The sequence below is a fragment of the Poecilia reticulata genome, chromosome 8 (assembly GCF_904066995.2).
Source record: "Poecilia reticulata chromosome 8, P_reticulata-male-v2, whole genome shotgun sequence".
Lineage (NCBI taxonomy): Eukaryota > Metazoa > Chordata > Actinopteri > Cyprinodontiformes > Poeciliidae > Poecilia > Poecilia reticulata.
In genome coordinates this window covers 18,061,755-18,081,028 of record NC_088837.1, presented here as the reverse complement: position 1 = coordinate 18,081,028, position 19,274 = coordinate 18,061,755, and the positions used below count along the sequence as shown (strand labels likewise).

The window sequence follows — 19,274 nt, the reverse complement described above, 5'->3', positions numbered from 1 at the left end:
AGCTGTTCGCCATCCAGACAAGTGTGCTCCACTGCTAATCATTTACCTGACTTTTTTCCACAGATGCGGTGTGTTTGTCGCACATGGGACTGATCTCCATGCCTCGCTCCCTTTCCTTGTCTCCCTGCCTGAAGAACTCCTCCATGATTCTCTCCGTCCATTGCCGATACACATGCAGAGGCTTCGTGGGATTGCTCAGGTCTGCACAGTGCACCATGTTCCTCAGTACCTGTGTAAAAGTTGCACACACATATCACTCAGTCTGCAGATTGACATCTCTGTGTTTTTATATTATATGATTACAATTACTTTGTGTGGCAGCTGCTCACTTCCACACAATTTTCAAAAGCTTATCTTCACTGACAATGGGAAGATGAACCAATCCACTTGATCCTTCACAGCAATACTGAAAGCCAGATGCATAAAACACACATTAACATAAAAAAGTACCTGTATTCTGTCGGTGTAGTGGTCGAGCATCAGAACTCCAGAACTTGTCACTTTCTTGGTTTCCACCATCGTCTTAAGGTCTGCCAGCAAACTCATGTGTTTGGACATGTCTGTAGCCAAAACCTGGTAACAAACGGTATGTATTTTGGAAGTGTGTGGGAAAAATGCTAAAGACTAATATGACAACTGAAAAGAGTTTTCTTTGCGGTAGTTTATCAGATACCTACCATATCAATCACAAGTTTCCTCAGGCTCTGTCTTTGCCTTTTGGTGAGGTTCTGGAAGATGTCACAGTTCTCCTCATGGAGCAGCTTAAACCCCACAGCCAGGTGGTGGTTCTCCAAAACGGACTCATCGTTGTACATCAGGGCCAGTTCTGAGTCTGAGGAGGCAACAAATATAGTGAATGAACGTGTTGGTTCAACAGTTTCAAAAATGATATAATAAATACTACTATTTATTCTAGAATTCAGAGAATTAAGGTATTATTAATATTAATGAAACAGCTTCCAATAAGTGAAATAACAACAAAAGCCACAGTAAGTGCAGAGCTTTGGTTGCTTAGTTTATGGTTTAATAGTAATAAAATCGCCTGGAAAATAAATTATGAATGTGAAATATATTTTTTTTAATATACTTGATATATATTTCTCTTTATTGCTCTCATTCTGACTCACTTGTGTTTATGAGGAATTGGTTGGACACTCCTGGATGGTCTACATCATGAATGGCAGCAGCAAATAAAGCTGCCAATATCTCCAGGTCTGTGAATACAGCCTGTCAGGGAGAAATAAGAGGAACAGCGGTCACTTCAGTCAAGTGGCATGTGTGTGTGTTCTCTAGGATTGATGTTCTAACTGTGATCCTCACATCTAGAGCTGGTGTGGATAGCAGTACATGGGTGGACTGGGTGACATCAGCAGCATGAAGGCTGTTGTGGTAGGCGACATTGGCATGATAGTGGTCCTCCAGGGTCATCACGTAAGTGACGAAAGTATCCACAGGGATCCGAAAAGTTTTTAACAGATCTCTTTCCTGCAGCAGAGAGAGAGACAATAGGGGGCATGGGAAAATATGACAAAGTTAAGTTTTGGTCTTATCTGTCCAGATAAACTCCCTTCATATGTTTACTGGGTCTCCCATATGGCTTGTGGCAAACTGCAAGCATGACTTCTCTTGGTGATTAGTTCCACTAGGTGATTTTTTTTAACTCAAGCAATTTTTCCCATGTTATGGGTGAAAAAGTCTGCCAACAGTGCAATTACTTTTTCATTAATATCAAGTTCAGTTATTTGTAAGTTAGTTAAGACTTATTTTAAGTGTATTAAAATAGTTGCACTAGAAACTAGACAAAAAATACTTGGTAAAATTTTGTGTCTTTGCACTGCACTTTTTATGGTGCATAATTGTGCTAACATTTGCTAATATTCTGCTGCTGATACTGAAATTTAATAAGGACTATTCCATTCAATTCAATTCAATTCCATTCCATTCTATTCTGGTTTATCATATATATAGACAATGAAGTACAATGTGAAATCTGAAAATGTTCAAATGGCATGAATACTTTATCAAGGCAGTGTTGGTTCCCAAGTCCGCAAACAAAAATAGTTTTCTCATAGCAGTTTATTTATTTATGTTGCCTTTGACTTAGGCACCTGACCCAACAGTAAGAATAAGCAAAATAAAGCCACAAAACAAACAAAAGTGAAGCTCAGTTTAACATAAAAATAAAAAATATATATTAATTTTGGTGACATTGTTTAGGTTTGTTTGCCATTTTCTTCTCACCTGGAAGATGGCAAACATGATGCAGCTTAGGGGTCGATTATTGGAGAACTCTGCCACACGAAAGATATTAAGGCCCCACTTGTTCAAGTCGTCCAGTTCCTGACGGTACAACAGACAGCTTTAACAATCACACAGACATCAATTCTGTGTTAATCAATAACAAAAATGCTATGTGTTTAATAGAATCAATCATAACTGCTGGATAGCATGGTATTTCTGTAAATATGATGAGAGATTTGTTTGCTTAGAAACTGATTTCGGCTTTTGTGCTATCTCCAGCAGGTCTGATTTCTTGTGTTGCCTGTCAGTTCTTTTACCCTGGCTAAAGCTTCCTCGTGCTCCGTCTTCACGCCAAACCGAGGCAAGGTGGAGTTGGAAAGGCTGGAACTGTGCGTGAGCTTTTTCACACCGCTGATGTGACACATGGGCTTCTCTCTTTCCCTCAGAGTCGGAGATGGGATTTCCACTTCGTTTTGCTTATCTGAAAAAATAAAAACACATCACAAGACAAAGTTTCATCTGACAACCCCGGCTTTATTAAGTTTAATAACAAGCAAATGTCGTGTTTGTTGTACCTAAAAAGGTGGTGGAGATGTATTCTGACACTTGGTTCCCTGAGCGACTCATCTCTGACAAATGGGACAGCTCCCTGTTCAACATCCTCTTGAACTGAGGGGAGAATAAGTTTATAGATTTAGTACAAACACGAGTTTCTGGTGATGAAGATGGCTGCACACGTTTTAGATTGAATCTGCAGAGATACGCCCGTAGAAATGCTCCAATACAAGTAAAATTATCACACTGATGTATTATGAGGCAAGAAAATCCATTATGAATCATCCATCCTCCTGTCTCTCAGTTGAGAACAGGCTGTTCAACACACCAGCTTGAGTGATGTGTTGCAGTTATGTGCCATTTTTACACATATTGTTCTCTGTGCATCTGCAGTGTCAGACACAGTCTGCAGGTCCCAGACACAAATGTGAGCACACGCAGAGAAGCAAACCTCTTCCTGAACGTTCTTCCCGGTTTTACATAATGCTTTATTTCTGGACACAAACACAATTCGCCCAACGAGAGGTGTAACGGCTCCGGATAAAGCGAGTCTTGAGAGGGCATGATTTGATTCGGACAGACCCCTCAGTCTGCGTCCTACTGACTGATCTTTCACACATAACAATCTCCATGGCAACCAGAGCAGTTGCCTTAGCAACTGCCTCCTCACAGTCAGTCCTTCAGCTTGATGTGAGAGCGGTGGCTGTTTGGGTGACAATCTGAGGGAGTCGGCAGGTGTCTCTGACCTTTACCAAGGTCAACGCTCTCTCCTCTTCGTCTCCTTCTATCCAGATCTCCCTGCTGTCCATTTGCATTCCTGCCTACCTTCTAAGAAAACTAAAGCTCTGTTCTTGCTCTCCAACCTTTAAATGTGTCCCCCTGTCTCTCAAGTTCATCTTTGCCTTGTTGGCATTTTGAAAACATCTTTCATGTTTCAGCGCTTTTTTTTTTCTTCACACTTCCTCACATGTTCAATACAGTCTGCAGCTCATCACAAGCAAATAGGTAGTATAACAACAAGCCCTGCTAGCAGTGAGGCAGAATCAGACCTCAGTTACTTGGAAAGCTGTTGCCCAGTGGCACACTTAGGCAACAGGCTCAGCCCAAGCCTCCCCACCCACCACCTACCCTTTCAGTCTCCCCGTTCTTTCCTTTCCTAATGCTGTAATGCTGAGTCACCACTGCCAGTCGACACTTCTACCGTGCCAGTCCAAGTGCCAGGACAAATAACACTTCCTCTGACACTGACTAATGAGGCAAACATGCAAATAGTGTTCAGATATAACTGTGGGCAGACGCACATGTACACCTGTATATGTGAAGGGTTACCCTCTCTTACAGTCACAACGTGTGCAGAGTGGGGCTCTGAGCTAAGACCAGTTAACCGTAATTCAAATAAAACACAAAGTAGTAAAAGGGAATCCTTTTAAGCTAATTCACTGACACAGTAAAAGGCCAAAGAGATTCTGTGAGCAGCACTAGGACGGGATACTACACCAGATCAAAATATGACTTGATCAAAGCGAATAACTTGTTACATTTGTTTGAAAAAAAAAACTTCAGACAAGAAATGTGATCGTTTTTGAGAAAAAAAGCTCTTTCACATTTGTGTTGACAGCAACCACACACAACCAGGAGAGAGTGAGATGGATGCAAGAAGGAGATGTTTCGAATAGAATTTGCACATTTGTGATAAAGCTGAAATAAGTATATATCATAACGTACAAGCTTAATTTTTAAATTGTTTATTTCTTCTCTTAGCAGAAGGAGCCTTAAACGTGGTGTAGAGGTACAAAGACAAACGGGATTACATTTTTACACCACTTGTGCAGAAACAATGAAAAAAGATCTTCCACCTCATCCTCTGTGGATTCAAGTAATGTATTATGTACAGGAACATACAAATATGTTTACGGTTTTTACAGTGTCACTACCAGGTCTTTGAAAGTTCCCCAAATGAATGAAGTGTTAAGAAACCCATGTTTGTTGTTTTACTTTCTTGTTACATAAAACTGCAAATTGCACTGTTGAGTCAAGCAAACATGCTAGAATAAAGTTAGTTCAGTACATAACAGTAGAGCATTAGGTGCCAACAGCCTCCACCCAAACTGAAACTCCCAGACTTTGTTTACACTCTGGCTCGTTTAGCATTAGCCTACCTGGTCCCACCAACCGATGAGCCAGGGCCTTGAGCAGGTCTCGCAGAACAGGTCCACCAATGGCGTCCTGCGTTCAGCCGTTGTCCCACTTCCCTCCCTCACACCTCCATCAGCTGCACCGAGGTCCAGCTCTGCCCCTGACCTCCCCTGCAGAGGACTGTAGCTGGAGGAACGGGACAGCCTGTAGCCCCCCGGTACAGGTGAGGGGCACTGAGATGGTGCCGGGTCTATGGCCTCTACCACACCCATGTTGAGAGAACCAGGGGGTTTGGGCCTATGACACAGGTATGAGGTGTGGTAGTGAATTGGGCCAGGGGCACTGCGGGTGCCCCAGTTGCATGAGGGCGTTGTCAGGGTCCGTGGGGAGAGGCCACAGCCAGTCAAACCGGGACACTCCAGAGTGGCGTCTGCCCCAAAATGGGGAATGGGGAAGGGGTGGAGGGTAGGGGCCGCCTGTGCAGATTTTCCTTGTCTACATCCAGTTCTCCAAAGCAGGGCACCCAGTCAGTCCTGAGTCAGGCTCCAGCCTCAGTGTGCTCCAGAGATGAGGATCCCCCTGATGGGCAGAGCAGGAGCCCCCCCTGGATCTGGCTGCAGTGGAGACTACATCTTATCCCATTTCCTGAGCAGGCTGACCCAAATCTACAGTCACCGCAGGATAAAAGGTAGATGAGTGCTGAATGAGTAAGGATGGAGCGAAAGAGAGGGGAATGTGAGACCGTCTGAAGGACACAGAGAGGAGTTGATGGAGAAGATGTGTTTATTTGAGAAGGATGTAAACAAAAAGCAACACCGCAAGAGCTGGTTCTCTCGACAAACAGTAATAAAAAGAGTTAGATGGCAGAGGTGAGGAAAACAGGGAGAGTGACGTTTGTGATCTTGAACAGCAGCGGTGAAGGGAACTTGGATGGCAAGTGGAGCATCGGGAAGGAGAGGGATGCAGATGATGGCAAGAGGAAAACAAGAACACAGTGAATGAGACAGAGACAGACTGGAAGAAACAGAGAGGGACGCGAGCAGGCAGGCCTCTAAGCATACGATCCCGTGGAAGAATCCCACCAAAACAGTGGTCTGGAAAAACAATCTCCTTTTCCTCCCGTCGCCTGCCCCTCCCAAACGGTACAGATCCAAAGGCCCGGCCCAGTACTACCGGTGCAACAGCCCGTCTGAGTCGCCTCTCTCCAAACCTCAACTGTACACTGCCTGTGCACGGGCAATCGGCTCGCCTCCCGACAGCAGCGCAACCCAGTCCTCTGCTCCGAGTCAGTCCATGCCTCAGCTGCCCCAAAATGCCAGAGGTCTAATCCTGCTGCTTTAGGCTGCCATTCGTCCTCTAGTGCTCTCTGCCTCTTTCGCCATTTCCCTGGATGCTGTAGACAGCACTCGCAAGCTAATCAGGCAGTGGCTGCAGGCGCGTGCATGCGTGTATGCGTGTGTGTGTGTGTTTCTGCAGCTGCCTCCCAGTTGGAGGCTGAGTGCGCATGTGCGACACGACAGCATGTACGTCTGTCAAATATGTGTGTGAGCGAGGGTGTGAGTAAGAGTGAGAGACAGAGAGCCAACGTTCATGTGTGCACCTCCATGTTGGCATGGCGTTGAGGATTTGTACTGCTCCCTTCTGCAGTATCACTGAAATGTTTCCACAAAGACTGTGTCCCCAGAGGTATGTACCTCTATTGTACATCCGCGGGCAAATCATAGAAGTTACGCCCGTCTGTTCTTTTTCGTCTAAGGCTCTTTCATTGCAAGCCGGACTGAAGATGATAAATACAATCTTTTATTTATTAATGATGACAGAAGATGAGGACAATTTCTGGGGGGGGGGAAAGCACAGTTTCTGACACTGTCTCTTTAAGAGAGAGCAGCGTTAAAGGAGAATTACCTCTCTGTCATTGGTTCCTGCCTAAACCACATGTCTTGTGGTCAGAGCGGGAAGCCAATGAGTAAAAGGGAAGGGCAGACCCTGCTGCCGTTAGATAGCAACCAAGGTTACAGCGGAGACATCAGCATCAGGACCACTTTTCCCCCTCCTTCTCATGTCCTCCTCACCCACAGACCGTCACATCATTTCCCTCTCTCTCTCCCTCTATGTCCCTGTGCCCCTGGAAATACAACTGCATGCATCCTTAAGAAGCTGCTCTAAATCCTCACATTCGTGTGAGCGTGCAAATTCAAAAAGCAACCCTCTGATATCTGGTGCAACATATTTGCATGTCGTGCTTTTTATACAACGAATGTATAATATCGCAAACCATAAATAAAATGTATAATTTATTGATAAGTCATTGCAGGACTGAAAATAAACTCAGGAAGGATTGAGATTCCTTTGGCTCTACATGTTGTTTCATTCCTGCATAATCTTTTTTTTAACTGGGGAGAAAATTTATTTCTAAGCAGTGTTTGCAAAAGTGTTATGTCATAAGCATTTGGAGATTAAGTCCATATATATGTTGTTACCTATCCGACATATCCCAGGTATGTCGGATAGGATATTTTTAAGGTGATGCTTGTGTGTCCCCCCTTTTTACACGAATGGGTAACACCCCATTTGGACCATATGTAAAACTGTCACTAGTTATTACATCTTACCAAGCAATTGTTGGTGGGTCTGTTTGTGTGTCAGTACCTTGTTGGAAGCCATCTCACTGACTGAGCGGTGGGTCTGAATGGTCTCCAGCTGGTCCAGACACCAGTCCAGCTCCTCCAGAGTCTCCCGAGCCATCTGCTGGTAAGTCTCCTCTGAGAGAGAAAGGCACAAAGACTCTAAGAAATCACTTAAATCAACATATGGAGAAAAGCATGGAAATAATAGCAAAACTGATGGTTTGAATTTTTTTGTTTGTTTAATCCTTATAGTTACAGTTATAGTTAATAGTTATAGTTAATCCTTACAGTGCACCAGGTGAACTGGTGCACTGGGTGAACTGGGAGGAATTATGTAGCAGCAGGAACGTCTCCAAATTCTGCATCTTAAGTTCAGACTAAGACAATCTCAAAAACATAAGATCAAAATGTAACACAAAAGGGAGCTTTGGAATAAATAAAGCAGATTAACTTCAAGCACCAAAGCACCCAGCCGTATTGAAAATGTGTATATTGTACCAAAAAGTTGGTTCCACAGTGAGGTAACTGAAACATGGACAACATTGGATGTCCCAACATGAAAATGATCCCAAACACACATCAGTGCTGGTTTTGAAATAAAGTAAACTAACAGTAAGATTCTGAAAAAGCTCCAAATTCAACCCTGTTGATATCCATGTTTAAATGTCTGTGCCAGCCGACCTGTTCTTGAATAAAATCAACTAATTCTGCCAAGACAGGTGGTCAAACAATTACTCACAACTGTGCAAAGCTCCTCTAAAATTGGAAGGACACACTGGTTAAAAGGGCCAGAGCCTGCAAGGTCTCAGGTACAGGGAGGGATAATGAACAAATTGAAGGTAATTTAGAACAATTATTGAAACACTCTCCATGACCTCGTGGAGCGTCAGAGGAGAGGTTGCAGCAGCCGGCTTCTCTCCGAGCGCTGAGACACCCCACATGTTTCAGGAGGTCCTTTGTCTGGACAGCAATAAGGCTATTTCATTCCTCGTCTTAATCTAGGTGTATACATCACCTTACGTCATTAGATCTTAGTAAACATGTACACACATTTACATGGAGAGATGAATTAATTGACTAATTAATTCATTGTGACATGATTTTAAGCTAAATTTTGTTTTCTATTTTAACTTTTTAAAACTTTTGAAAAATTCTTCTCTTATGTTTCTTAGGCTTTATAGTATATAGTAGTATGGATGTAGTGTGTCTATTATCATGTTTGCCTTTTTATGACGAACTGCTTTTGAATTCTCCTTTGGGGAAACAATACAGCTTAAATAAATCAATAATACAAAAGAAAAAAATTTAAATGGCGAGTATACACGAGGTAACACTTAAAGGTGAAAGTTTTACGGTATATAATTATTTTGGTAGCCATTTGCATGGTTTTAGAATGTACTTTCAATGTAATACAATTTAGCACACTGTAAAAACCCATTTTCAAAGAAGAAAAGCAAATGGATGACAACAAAAATACTGAAAAACAGCCTTTTCCTGTGTATTGTCAGGCTTTTAAACTCATGTCTTTTAACTGTTTATTAAAGTTTTGCCATCATTTATTACAAGAAAGGACTACACGTTTTAAAAAATGTATTTATTTTTATTTATATTTCTCCAGCCCCTTGTTTTAGCTACAATGTAAAACACTCAGACTATGGATTTTAGTTTAAATTAATTCAGTCTGACACAGACAAAAAGATTTAAAAAATGTATAAATAAAAGTATATGAAACATTACCCCTCAGTTTGAGTATAACACACATTGTGTTCTCAGTGATGGCAGACAGAGTTTGTATGACTTTTTTTTTTAATATCTTTTGGAGCGCGGAGCCTTAGTGTGTTATTAAAAGAAAACTCCTTGGACTATAAATTTTAATTAGCTGACAGCATACCAGAGAGAGTAGCTTGGGGAACAGTGGGCTGGCTTGTCACTGGTGACCTCCTGTGGACGAACACATAATGATATGAGAGGATGAATAAAACACTGCTGCCCCCTTGTGGCGCAAAAATACACTGCTATCAGCATTACAGTATCGGGCAACAAAAGGCTTTGTTCAGACAATATTAGATAGATATATTGATATCTTTAATATTAAGATATGTATGACAAATATATATCTTACATCATAGCTTTAATGTGTATTTTTAAAGCGCAATAAATCCATCCAAAAACAAAGCCTGACTCTCACTTTCATTCTTTTACGACCGCGTTCTTTGAAAGGCCTTCTCACCGTGCAGCACTGTGTAATTATATATGCTGATGATTCTGTGCTGCATTGCTTTATATATCATATTGACGTGGTGCTAAAAGCCTGCCAGCTCGAGCTCCTTCTGTCTACTGCATTACAAGGGAGAATAATTTTAGCATTATTGACCGTCTCCATCGTCTGGGCAAAGAGTCAGGGACATACATCTGAGGCATAAAGCTCCGTGCACTCAGCCCTCAGTCAGTTGGCTGGAAAAATGCCAAATGATGCCGATTAAATTTTCCCTGAGCATTGTCTGAGACTCATAAACCAGTTAATCGCGACGGTTAAAATGTTTTCCACACGGGAGCAAGGAAATGGAGATATTTGCATATGCACAACTACACAATAAGCAGGCAGTCGTGATGAGCACAAGTGTGGGGAAGGGGTGTCTGACAGCATGATACTGACTTGTTAGTGGGTGTTGTGACATTGGCGAGGATGGTGAAGTTGCTTCTTACAGTTCGTAGGCTGGCCAACACCTGGGGGATGGATGGACAGCGTAGGAGGGAAAGAAGGAAGGAGAAGAGGGGAGGGAAGAAGCAGAATTGAGAAGGGGGGTGGGGGGGATAAGTTCACTGTTCTGTTTTTCCACCTGCTTTTGCAATACTGCAGAAAATGAGCACTATGTAAAAAGCATGATAAACAAATACAAGCAAACATACCTGAGCAAAAGGGGTGACAATCATGTCTTCGGCATGCCTGGCAGACAAAAAGGGGAGTAGAGAATGAGATGAATGTGAGTTTGGGTCGCTGTGGGGCTCAGCGTTAGTGTTTGTGCATAGGTACAGCTTATAGAATAAACATACATATATATATATATATATATATATATATATATATATATATATATACATACATATTTTTTTCATTTAACGTTTAATTCAACACAAAGTGAACGTCATATATCGAAACATTACACAAAATGAAGTGTGGGCCTACTAAAAAGCGTGTCAATGAGCTGTTAAGTATGTGCAATGAATATTTTGTCGGGGCTCTTTTTGCGTGAACCATTGCATCAGTGCAGCGTAGCACGGACGTGATCAGCCTGTGGCTTTGCTGAAGTATTAAGGAAGCCCAAGTGGCACTGATGGTGTCCGTCCTCTCATCTGCATGTTTGGTTTTGGGGTGAGGTGTCTCTTGCCTTCTTCTTGACAAAACTGTATAGATTCTCTGTGTGGTTTAAGTCAGGCCCAAATTGCTGGCCAATCAAGAAGAACGATATCATGGCTATTGAAGCAGATGTTGACAATTCTGGTTGTGTGTTGCTGGAAAATGATATCGGAGAGTAACTCTTGTCAGCAAATGGATGCATGGGGTGCTCTAAAACTTCCTGGTAGACTGTGCTGATGTTGGATTTGATAAAACATAATGGACCGACATCATGGTATGGCTCCGTAAATTGAATATGGAAAATTCCCACTGCACCTTTAACCATTTGGATTCTGTGCCTCTCCACTCCTCATTCAGAATTTGGTTTTCCACAGCCTTGTGAAGCTTTCTTCCTGAAGGAGCTTTGCTTCAAAATCCTGGTATCGTATCTTTTATTTCCAAACTTTTTCCTTCCACACATCTTTCTTTGGCAATGACCATTTGCAGGTAAGTTTCCTTTAAGAGGGACAACTGTCCAGTCAGCATCTTTCCCATGATTATATAGTTCATAATATAACATTTCTGTATTAAAACTCACTTTATTTTAGCTGTCATACACAAACGTCTAGTTTGCAGAGAAACTGAATTTAGGCTTTTCTCTTTGGCAATAAGCTCTGCTTGAAACACTCCTTAATTTGAGCTAGTTTTTGGACAAAAAAAAAAAAAAGGAGCAAAAATAATTATAATGTTCTGGTTAATTTAATGTTTGGAAAGTTACAACAGTTGTTGCGTTGTATGAGATCATTTCAAACTACCGTATGTGTGTACATATACACCCAGGAGCGGTTTTGCCCTTACCCCTCACTGTTGATGGAGGAGTTGCGGGACATGGTTTTGGGAGATGTGTCATAGTCCGAGTCCGAGCGGTACAGGAAGGACTCTCTCCGCTGGCTCTGGGGGAAAGAAGGGTGAAGCACCAACCCAGGACTCGCCTGCGAATCCATGGGACTGCGGCCTGGTGACGGGCCATTTTCTGAATCGAAGCTGAGGGAAGAAAAGAAGGAAAAGTTTGTTTTACATCTGATATAAGTAAAAAAAAATTTAAAAAAATTGTGGTTTTGCTACTACTTCTTATCTCTGTGTTAGTAAATAGTGTTTGGGGAACCCTGAATGCCCATGCATCAACGCTGCAGCCGGCAGTGTTTGTCGTCTTCTTAAAGGGAATATTAGAGGCAGGAGATGAGACCTGAGATATCATTGCGAGTCTGCACTAACGTGGAATTGGCAGATTGCCACAGGGCTGCTCTGACAATTACACTTTACTGACAAGTCATTTTTCAGCAGGAATCACGTTAGTCAGCAAACAGAGCAATAAAAACTGCCATTTCTCTGTAGCTGGAGCTGTTTCTTGGAGAATGTGAATGATTGGGAGTTTGATGAGGGTGGAGATCAGTTTTAGAGCCCAAAGGTCTGACGATAAAATGAGCGATTGAGACCACTTGCACACATTCAAGGTTCTCTGTGGACCTTTGGCCTTCTGTCTTCCACTGACTGGAATGCCAGTTTGTTTATCCCGAGTATGCATGAGTGGATCCATATGAATGCATTCTAGATGACGTATTCTAGCGTTCTATCCATGGCTATTCCACGAAAAAGGGTTCTGCATTGAATTTTAATAGAAGTTCGGTGTTTGAAACGAGAAAAAACATCAGTTCCAGAGAACACAAAACATTTAGAGCTTTCAAAGGCAGTTCATTCTTTTTTTTTTTGTTTGGGAGCAAAAAGATAGCAACAGTGCCCAGTTACAGTAAAGCTCAAATGACCGAGGAATTCCACACTTTTTCAATTACACGTCTCTGTTACCCTGAAACCAGGCCTCAGCAGAATCCCTCACACCATTTTTCTTTTCAGAAATGAAAAGATTGGATCTTGCAGCTCTGAAATAAACTCTGTGTCCACAGAGCAGCACAGCATAGATTGAAATCGGTTATCTGACAAAATGTATAACTTTTTTTTTTTTCCTGCATGTAGAATTCAACATAAGCGAAAACATCTGTTACAGTCCCTTTTATTTTTGACTGAATGTTGTGTGTATAAAGGTGAATACTTCGTTGTGTTACTGGGCCGCTGCAGCATTCCTTTTATAAGAGTGAAACTTATGTACTCACTTCACCTAAATGTGTGAAGCTTTTAAAGCAAAAAAGGCCTTGTGCGCCTCTCGGTTTGATTCCTAAAACAGAGCCTGATATTTTTAGAATTCATACTTGCAAATTGGCCAATTAGGAGCCACTCCTTCCCCCCCTACAGGGCTCCATAAACGTGGTAACAGATCAAGTTATCATTAAACAACTTTTCCCCTGTAATGAAAAACACATCAAAAGTGTCTGCCGGGGGACGCTCTCTAAGCTACATAAGCTAATCCTCCCTTTTATTTGTTTCTGTCTGAAGCCAGAGTATTTTTTTAATCAGACTTAGGCCTTCTGAATTAAAAATAAAATCTAAAATATTCACATGGCACTGCTGTTTGCATCATTTCGAGCCAAACTAAAGCAGAAGATCACAAAGATCAGCGTACCTACTTTCATTTAAAATAATAATAATAAAAAAAAAACTGGGGCACATTAAATATAAGTGCCTTGGTGAAAACTGTACCTGCATATACAATGAGACGAGCGTCTGCGCTCCTGAATGCTGCGGTTCAGTTTCAAGCGGCGAAACAGAGCGGACCCCGCATGTCCGCGTGATTGATCATCTGGCGACACAGGTGAGGTAAGGACTGAGGGGGCATGAGGTGGACCCTCGGGACTCTCCCACAACCGCAGCTGTCGCGTCAGCTTCCTCTGACTCATCTCTGCCGGCTCTGGCCCTGCCGGGGCTGACCATCTAAAGAAAACTCCCCCAACCCTCCACTTACAACGGGCTGTCTCACTCCCTGTATGGCTGCCTCTCTCCCACGCATCCACTTCTTCACTGAGCTCACGCGCATCAGGCAGACATGACTGCAGCACCAGTTGTACGTGCTGCAAACCGTCCTCAATCCACAGCCGGATTCAACAATAAGGGCCTATCCTCCCCTCAGTCTTTTTCTCCCACGCGTGTCGTACCGGAGGAGGCAAAGTTCATCAACATGCATATCCCTTCTCTGTGATCCTCAGGCCCAGTAAACTCGGATCTCTGCGTCTCACATCCACAGTTTTGCTCCCAGTTTTTGTTTTTGTTATTTAATCCTTTTCCTGTTGCAGGTTGTTTTAAGGTCCCAAGGAGAGGAGATTTTGACATTTCACACCAGAGCAACTCACTGACTCCCAGCACTCCTGTATGCTGGAACCGGACCTTCTTCCCATGAATTATCCAGTCTGCTGCGAGTTTTCCTCCTCAAAACTCCCCAAACGCTCCAAAAACAACCTGAGATAATGTGTACATTTTCTGAACAAGCCAGCCCTTTTTGCCCTCTCTTGTGTTTTAGTTTCTCTCCTCCCCCCACTGCCCCTATCGCAAAGCATGTGCTCTGACTATGCTTATCTCACAGCTGACAGTTCCTCTGCAGCAACAGGAAGGCTGATCAGTGAGAGAAACAGACCACAGGCGCTAGAACAGAGAAGCATGCGAAGCCTGTGTAACGAGGATTTGAAGTGAATATACAAACAACCTAAAAGGAGGGGTAGGCGAGGGGGAAATCAGGGGGGAAAAGGGGTTGACTCATACCCCTGTGTAAATGTTTACATGCCCCGCTAAAGAGCGTGCAAGGTTTGTCCCCAAAACATTTTTTGTATTTTGACATCAACAGCCTTGTTCACCTAAGGCGTTTCATTTGGCCTGTAGATGAGAACAGACTCTCCGGCTCCTAAGTGTTCTCAATTTGCAGCGTTTAGACATGGAAATAGCATTCACCACAAGGAATGTACCAATTATATTGCAGCCATAAATGGTTAAAACTCTCAAGCTGGAACTAGTGTAGTGTTTGGAACGAATGCAACATACATGCAGTTTTCAAATGGCTCATGTTTGGGGAAAAGCAATGTTCCTTTGTAGGCTACTGGCTAGCATTGAGGCTAGGTGGACCGACTCAATGTTTGTTGCTTTAAAGAAACAGAATGAGCCTTTGACATTACTGTGGAGGAGTTTTGATTCGATCCACTTTGCAAAATTGTCTTAATTTTGCAACACTGGCGGGTTGTCAAGCCGGAACAACCTGTTCAAGGTCACAGCAAACTCTTCATTTGAGGTTTATTTTTGCTTCTCAGACGTTCAACTGCTGACTTGCGTTGGCTCGATGACAAACAAGCCAAACGTTTTCCTTCAAGGGAGCAGAATTCATGTTTTCATCCGTTATGGCAAAGCTGCCTCAGACCGTTACGTCACCACAGCCCTCATTTTTGACTGCCAGCATCGGGATTTTTTTTTCTTCAGAAATTCTGTATTTCATTAACGCTAAATGTAACAGTGCACACAGCTTCTGAAAACACATTACCTTCCTCTCACCAAAATATTTTTCTCTGTGGATCATCAAGATGATTTTTTTTTTTAAGTTCCTGCTCGTCAGCCTCAGAAATAGCTGTGTTACCCCTTTTAGACTGATAAATGTCAGAAACTTTGTTTTTGACTATTTTTGTCTTTTATTTTTGGTATGATCATATTATTTTTTTAAGCGTTTCTAGCCTACTTCATGTTGTCAGACAGGTTCTAAGGTTTAAGTGATTTCTTGATTCCTACAGCTGTGGTTCAGAAAAACTTACTAATAAGCACGTAAAGCACAGTAATTGCATAACGGCATGAGAAATAATGTTTTCACATAGAGATTGGTTAGTTTGGATCATTTTTTTCTCCTTTATCAAATAAAATCATGATCTGAAATTAGTTTTTGTTTCTAAGAAAGTAATCATGGGCTGACATGAAAGCAATTTCAGACGTTTTGAAATAATTCGGTGTGAGGATAACGGAAAATACTTTTTCAGAGCCATGTATACCACCTCCCCCTAAAAAATTCTTAAAAGACCCCAAAACATTTTGCTTCAACGGTACTAAAAGAAAAAAAGTTTACAGCTGCTCGACCTCTGCACATGTGAAGTTTTACCGGCTGCTCACTTTCTGCACAGCCTCTTGAGATGTAATTTATTGCTTTCATAAAAGCAGGCATCGATTAATATCTCTGCAGCAACCTGATTAACCCCAGAAGCTGGTAGAATGACATTTTGAAACAACATGTTGGGGAATGAGGCAATTTCCTCTAAGAACAAAAAAAATAAAAGAGGCAGGTTGCATAAGAAATAATGGCTAAGTTTACTGTAGAAATGACTCACGCTTCTGAGGAGTATTTCCAACTCAGCAGACTGTAGTTACTTTCTGAGAATTAAACCTTATTAAGTGAAGTTACAGATTAGTTGTTAGAAATATGAGAACTCTTCATGTAGGTTTAGAGGTTAGTAGAGCTCCAAACAGATTTAAGTCCAATAGAAAAGTCCATTTAAACTCTTCTTGGCATCTAATTACTGTCCATCGTGGTGGAAAACTCCATCCAAACATCAGTCTTATTTTGTTTTTGGTTGAAGCACTAACCCTTTGCTTTGTGTTTGGAATACAGATTAGACATTTTAAAGTGTGCCCATGTTTTCCTTTTCTGGTTATTATTATAATAATGTTTTTGTAGCTGCTCACATCTCCATATACTCTGCACAAACCACACGAGAGCACAAATGAGATGTCTTGTGAGAAGTGTCTGTTTTTCCGCTCTTTTCTTCAGCCTTTCTCCAGCAAAAAAGAAAGAAAAAATCTGCTGCATGAATTCTACCTCTCAGCAAGCATCTTAAAGCATGAGCACAGTAAGAAACACAGTGAACATAAGATGCCTTGTCAAGCTGTTCCTCCTCTCTTCCTGCCTTGCACATTCAGGAGTTTACCCGTTCTTTTGAGTCTTTTTTCTCTTAGCGAGGGTAACTACCGTTTGCTTATATGACACACTGGGGATTGATGATAGAGCTCGTCTTGGAAAGTCGCACACAAAAAGGGCCTTACACAAAGTCTGATTGAACAATGTCTTCCAATGACAGACTAAAAAATGTCAAGAATTCTGATTCACTTGACAGTTACTATTGTAATCTCTGGAGAGCTGATGAAGAGACAATTATTCTATCTGCTGCTAAATACAGAGTCCCCGCTCAATGTTAACTCATGAAACCTCTGAAAGTGACTCATCCACACCCCTGTATGCACACGCGCACACACACACACACACGCACACAGAAATACTGTAGCAAAAACACTCCTCACTGTTTCTCATATAGGTGCACCCACAACTCTTCAGCTTTAATGCATGAACTCACATACACAGTGCTTTGCAGAAGAATTTTTCTTTCTCTTTTTTTTGAGGTTTTCAACATTTTGTCAAATCTCTAAGTGGCACATAAATCTGAAAAAAGGAAGGAATTTAATAAAGAAGCCCATTTTGCAGGGATTACGCTGTAGGCGTTTTTTTTTTGTTTGTTTTTTTCAAAATTCTGGAGACTGAAGTTTTTGTCCAATTGCAGTGGCGGTTTCTGATATGGACCACATGGGCAGTTGCTCAGAGAGGCATGAGCGCCAGATAATAAAAGACTACTTATCTGTCAGTTGTCCCCAGAACAAGTGTACTAGCAATTTTATGCACATATCATCAATGGAAGTTGTGCTGAGAAGGCATCTCCTGCTTGCTGCTGAATATAAAAATGATAAAATATAAAAAATGAGTGTATGTTGCATGCTTTTTGCAGGATTGCGCAGCATTGTGGTTCGATCCAAGTCGTCCTTTGTAACTCCAGCTGTACGGTAGACAGGGAGTTTTGGTTGATACCCCTAATCTCTAAAACAGTGCATTCAGTGATCTGTTGCATTGTTTACAATTTGTTTGAATAGTACTTTTGTGAAATGTGCTTTGTTTTAAAATATACTTTATAAAACACTAAATTAAAACATATTTAACAGATTCTTCCACCTGATCTGTGGATCTTTTAAGCTTCTCCAGAGTCGCCATGGGCCTCTTGGGTGTTTCTTTGATTACTGTTCCTCTTGTCAAGAACTTTTTTTTGTTTTTTTGGAAACAAATGTTGAAAACCATCTATCGTTTTGCTTCTGCCTCACAGCTACTAGCTCATGTGTCTGTTCATCACATGCAATTTCAACAAAACGGGTCATAGTTTGTCGTTATTACAAAAGCAAGCATGCAAAAGTTGGTGAATGCCTTTGCAAGGAACATGCACTCCCCACTCGCTGGCTTCATCATGCGAGCGTATCGCTGTGGACAATCGCATGTTAATCAGAGGTTTCAGAGGGACTGGGGATTTGTGCCAATAGACTGACTCCTTGAGGAAGATAACAAACTGTCTCCGTCTGGTTGCAGAGGAACACATTAAAGCTGCCGTCTCCCATGTTGCCATGCTACCTGAAAGGCATCTCTGACGCACGCCCGAGACAGCTTTGTGATAATGGATAATATGGCTTCTTTTGCATGACTGAGAAACGCAGCCACTGACTCGGAAAATGTAAAGTTCATTTGCCGCGTGTGCTCCGACACGGTTACATCGCGGCGCATTATATCTTGGCTGAGGGTGCCTTCTGTGCAGGTTAGAATTTGGCGTGATTATTAAATTACCCCCGTGCGTTTTCTCACACAGAGTTTTTGTATGCAGAATAAGCCGGGGAAAATTGGGACTGTGCAGTAGCAGCAGCAACGGCGGCTCATTTAGTCTCCTCTCAGCACACATTTCTGCAACAAAAGAGGGAGCCTGATTTCATGTCATTAATACAGCAAGCTTCAAAGGGCTTTGGAGCCCTGAGTCAATACAGCGATTAGTTTAATTAAACTATTAAGTCTATATGAGAGTGTAGAGGAGATTTACATGCATCCCCTCCGCTGACCCTCTCTTGCCATTGATTATTCATTAACTACCATCACCGAGAAGCCCCTGGCGAGGGCAGGGCCGCCAGATCAGCTAATTCCCAACCGTCTGGCTGGTGTCAGCTCTTCTATCTCTGCCTCTCACTGTTCCCTGCTAATGATCAGGTTCCTCTGAAGGGACGAGGCAGTCCTCATTCATTTAGACAAAAAAAAAAGAAAAAAAAAAAGCAATGAATAAGTTCTGGTCCCCCTCGCCAGCCTTCATTCTTCTCAGTTCACTAAGTTAATGATTAACCTGCCTGAGTCCATCCCGTGGTCTTTCCCCACAGGACACACACACATAATCCATAGCCTCGGTGGAGAATGACAGTTATTTCCTTCCCCCGCTTCCCACACTGCCAAGCAAGCACAGATGCTTATTTCCACGTGCAATTTCAGCCCCCACCCACCCATGAGCGGTGCCTCACCCTGGCATTTAGCACCTGGCTGATTGCTACCACTGTGGGGG

The 19,274-nt window shown here is 42.3% G+C and overlaps 1 protein-coding gene and 1 long non-coding RNA gene across 4 annotated transcripts in view; one reads left to right on the top strand and one right to left on the bottom strand.

Moving 5' to 3' along the window:
• The window catches only part of pde4a (phosphodiesterase 4A, cAMP-specific), a 46,223-nt gene that overhangs the window by 4,030 nt on the left and 22,919 nt on the right, over positions 1-19,274 (bottom strand). The window contains exons 1-14 of one of the 3 annotated variants that reach the window (XM_008416000.3): positions 13,549-14,750; positions 11,755-11,940; positions 10,470-10,506; positions 10,216-10,286; positions 9,451-9,500; positions 7,582-7,694; positions 2,817-2,910; positions 2,559-2,722; positions 2,242-2,340; positions 1,321-1,485; positions 1,128-1,227; positions 678-832; positions 451-573; positions 47-229 (exon numbers count right to left, since the gene is read on the bottom strand). In XM_008416000.3, the coding sequence (XP_008414222.2) occupies positions 47-229; positions 451-573; positions 678-832; positions 1,128-1,227; positions 1,321-1,485; positions 2,242-2,340; positions 2,559-2,722; positions 2,817-2,910; positions 7,582-7,694; positions 9,451-9,500; positions 10,216-10,286; positions 10,470-10,506; positions 11,755-11,940; positions 13,549-13,745 (1,737 nt within the window). In that variant the 5' untranslated portion in view covers positions 13,746-14,750. Of the gene's footprint in view, positions 1-46; positions 230-450; positions 574-677; positions 833-1,127; positions 1,228-1,320; positions 1,486-2,241; positions 2,341-2,558; positions 2,723-2,816; positions 2,911-4,955; positions 6,348-7,581; positions 7,695-9,450; positions 9,501-10,215; positions 10,287-10,469; positions 10,507-11,754; positions 11,941-13,548; positions 14,751-19,274 lie in introns of those variants that run through there. The other 2 variants (XM_008415999.3, XM_081610124.1) reach the window with 2 other exon arrangements.
• Positions 6,528-11,410, top strand: LOC145552588 (uncharacterized). Its single transcript, XR_014088688.1, has 3 exons — positions 6,528-6,618; positions 7,579-7,683; positions 11,275-11,410. It is a non-coding gene; the product is annotated as an uncharacterized LOC145552588 (long non-coding RNA).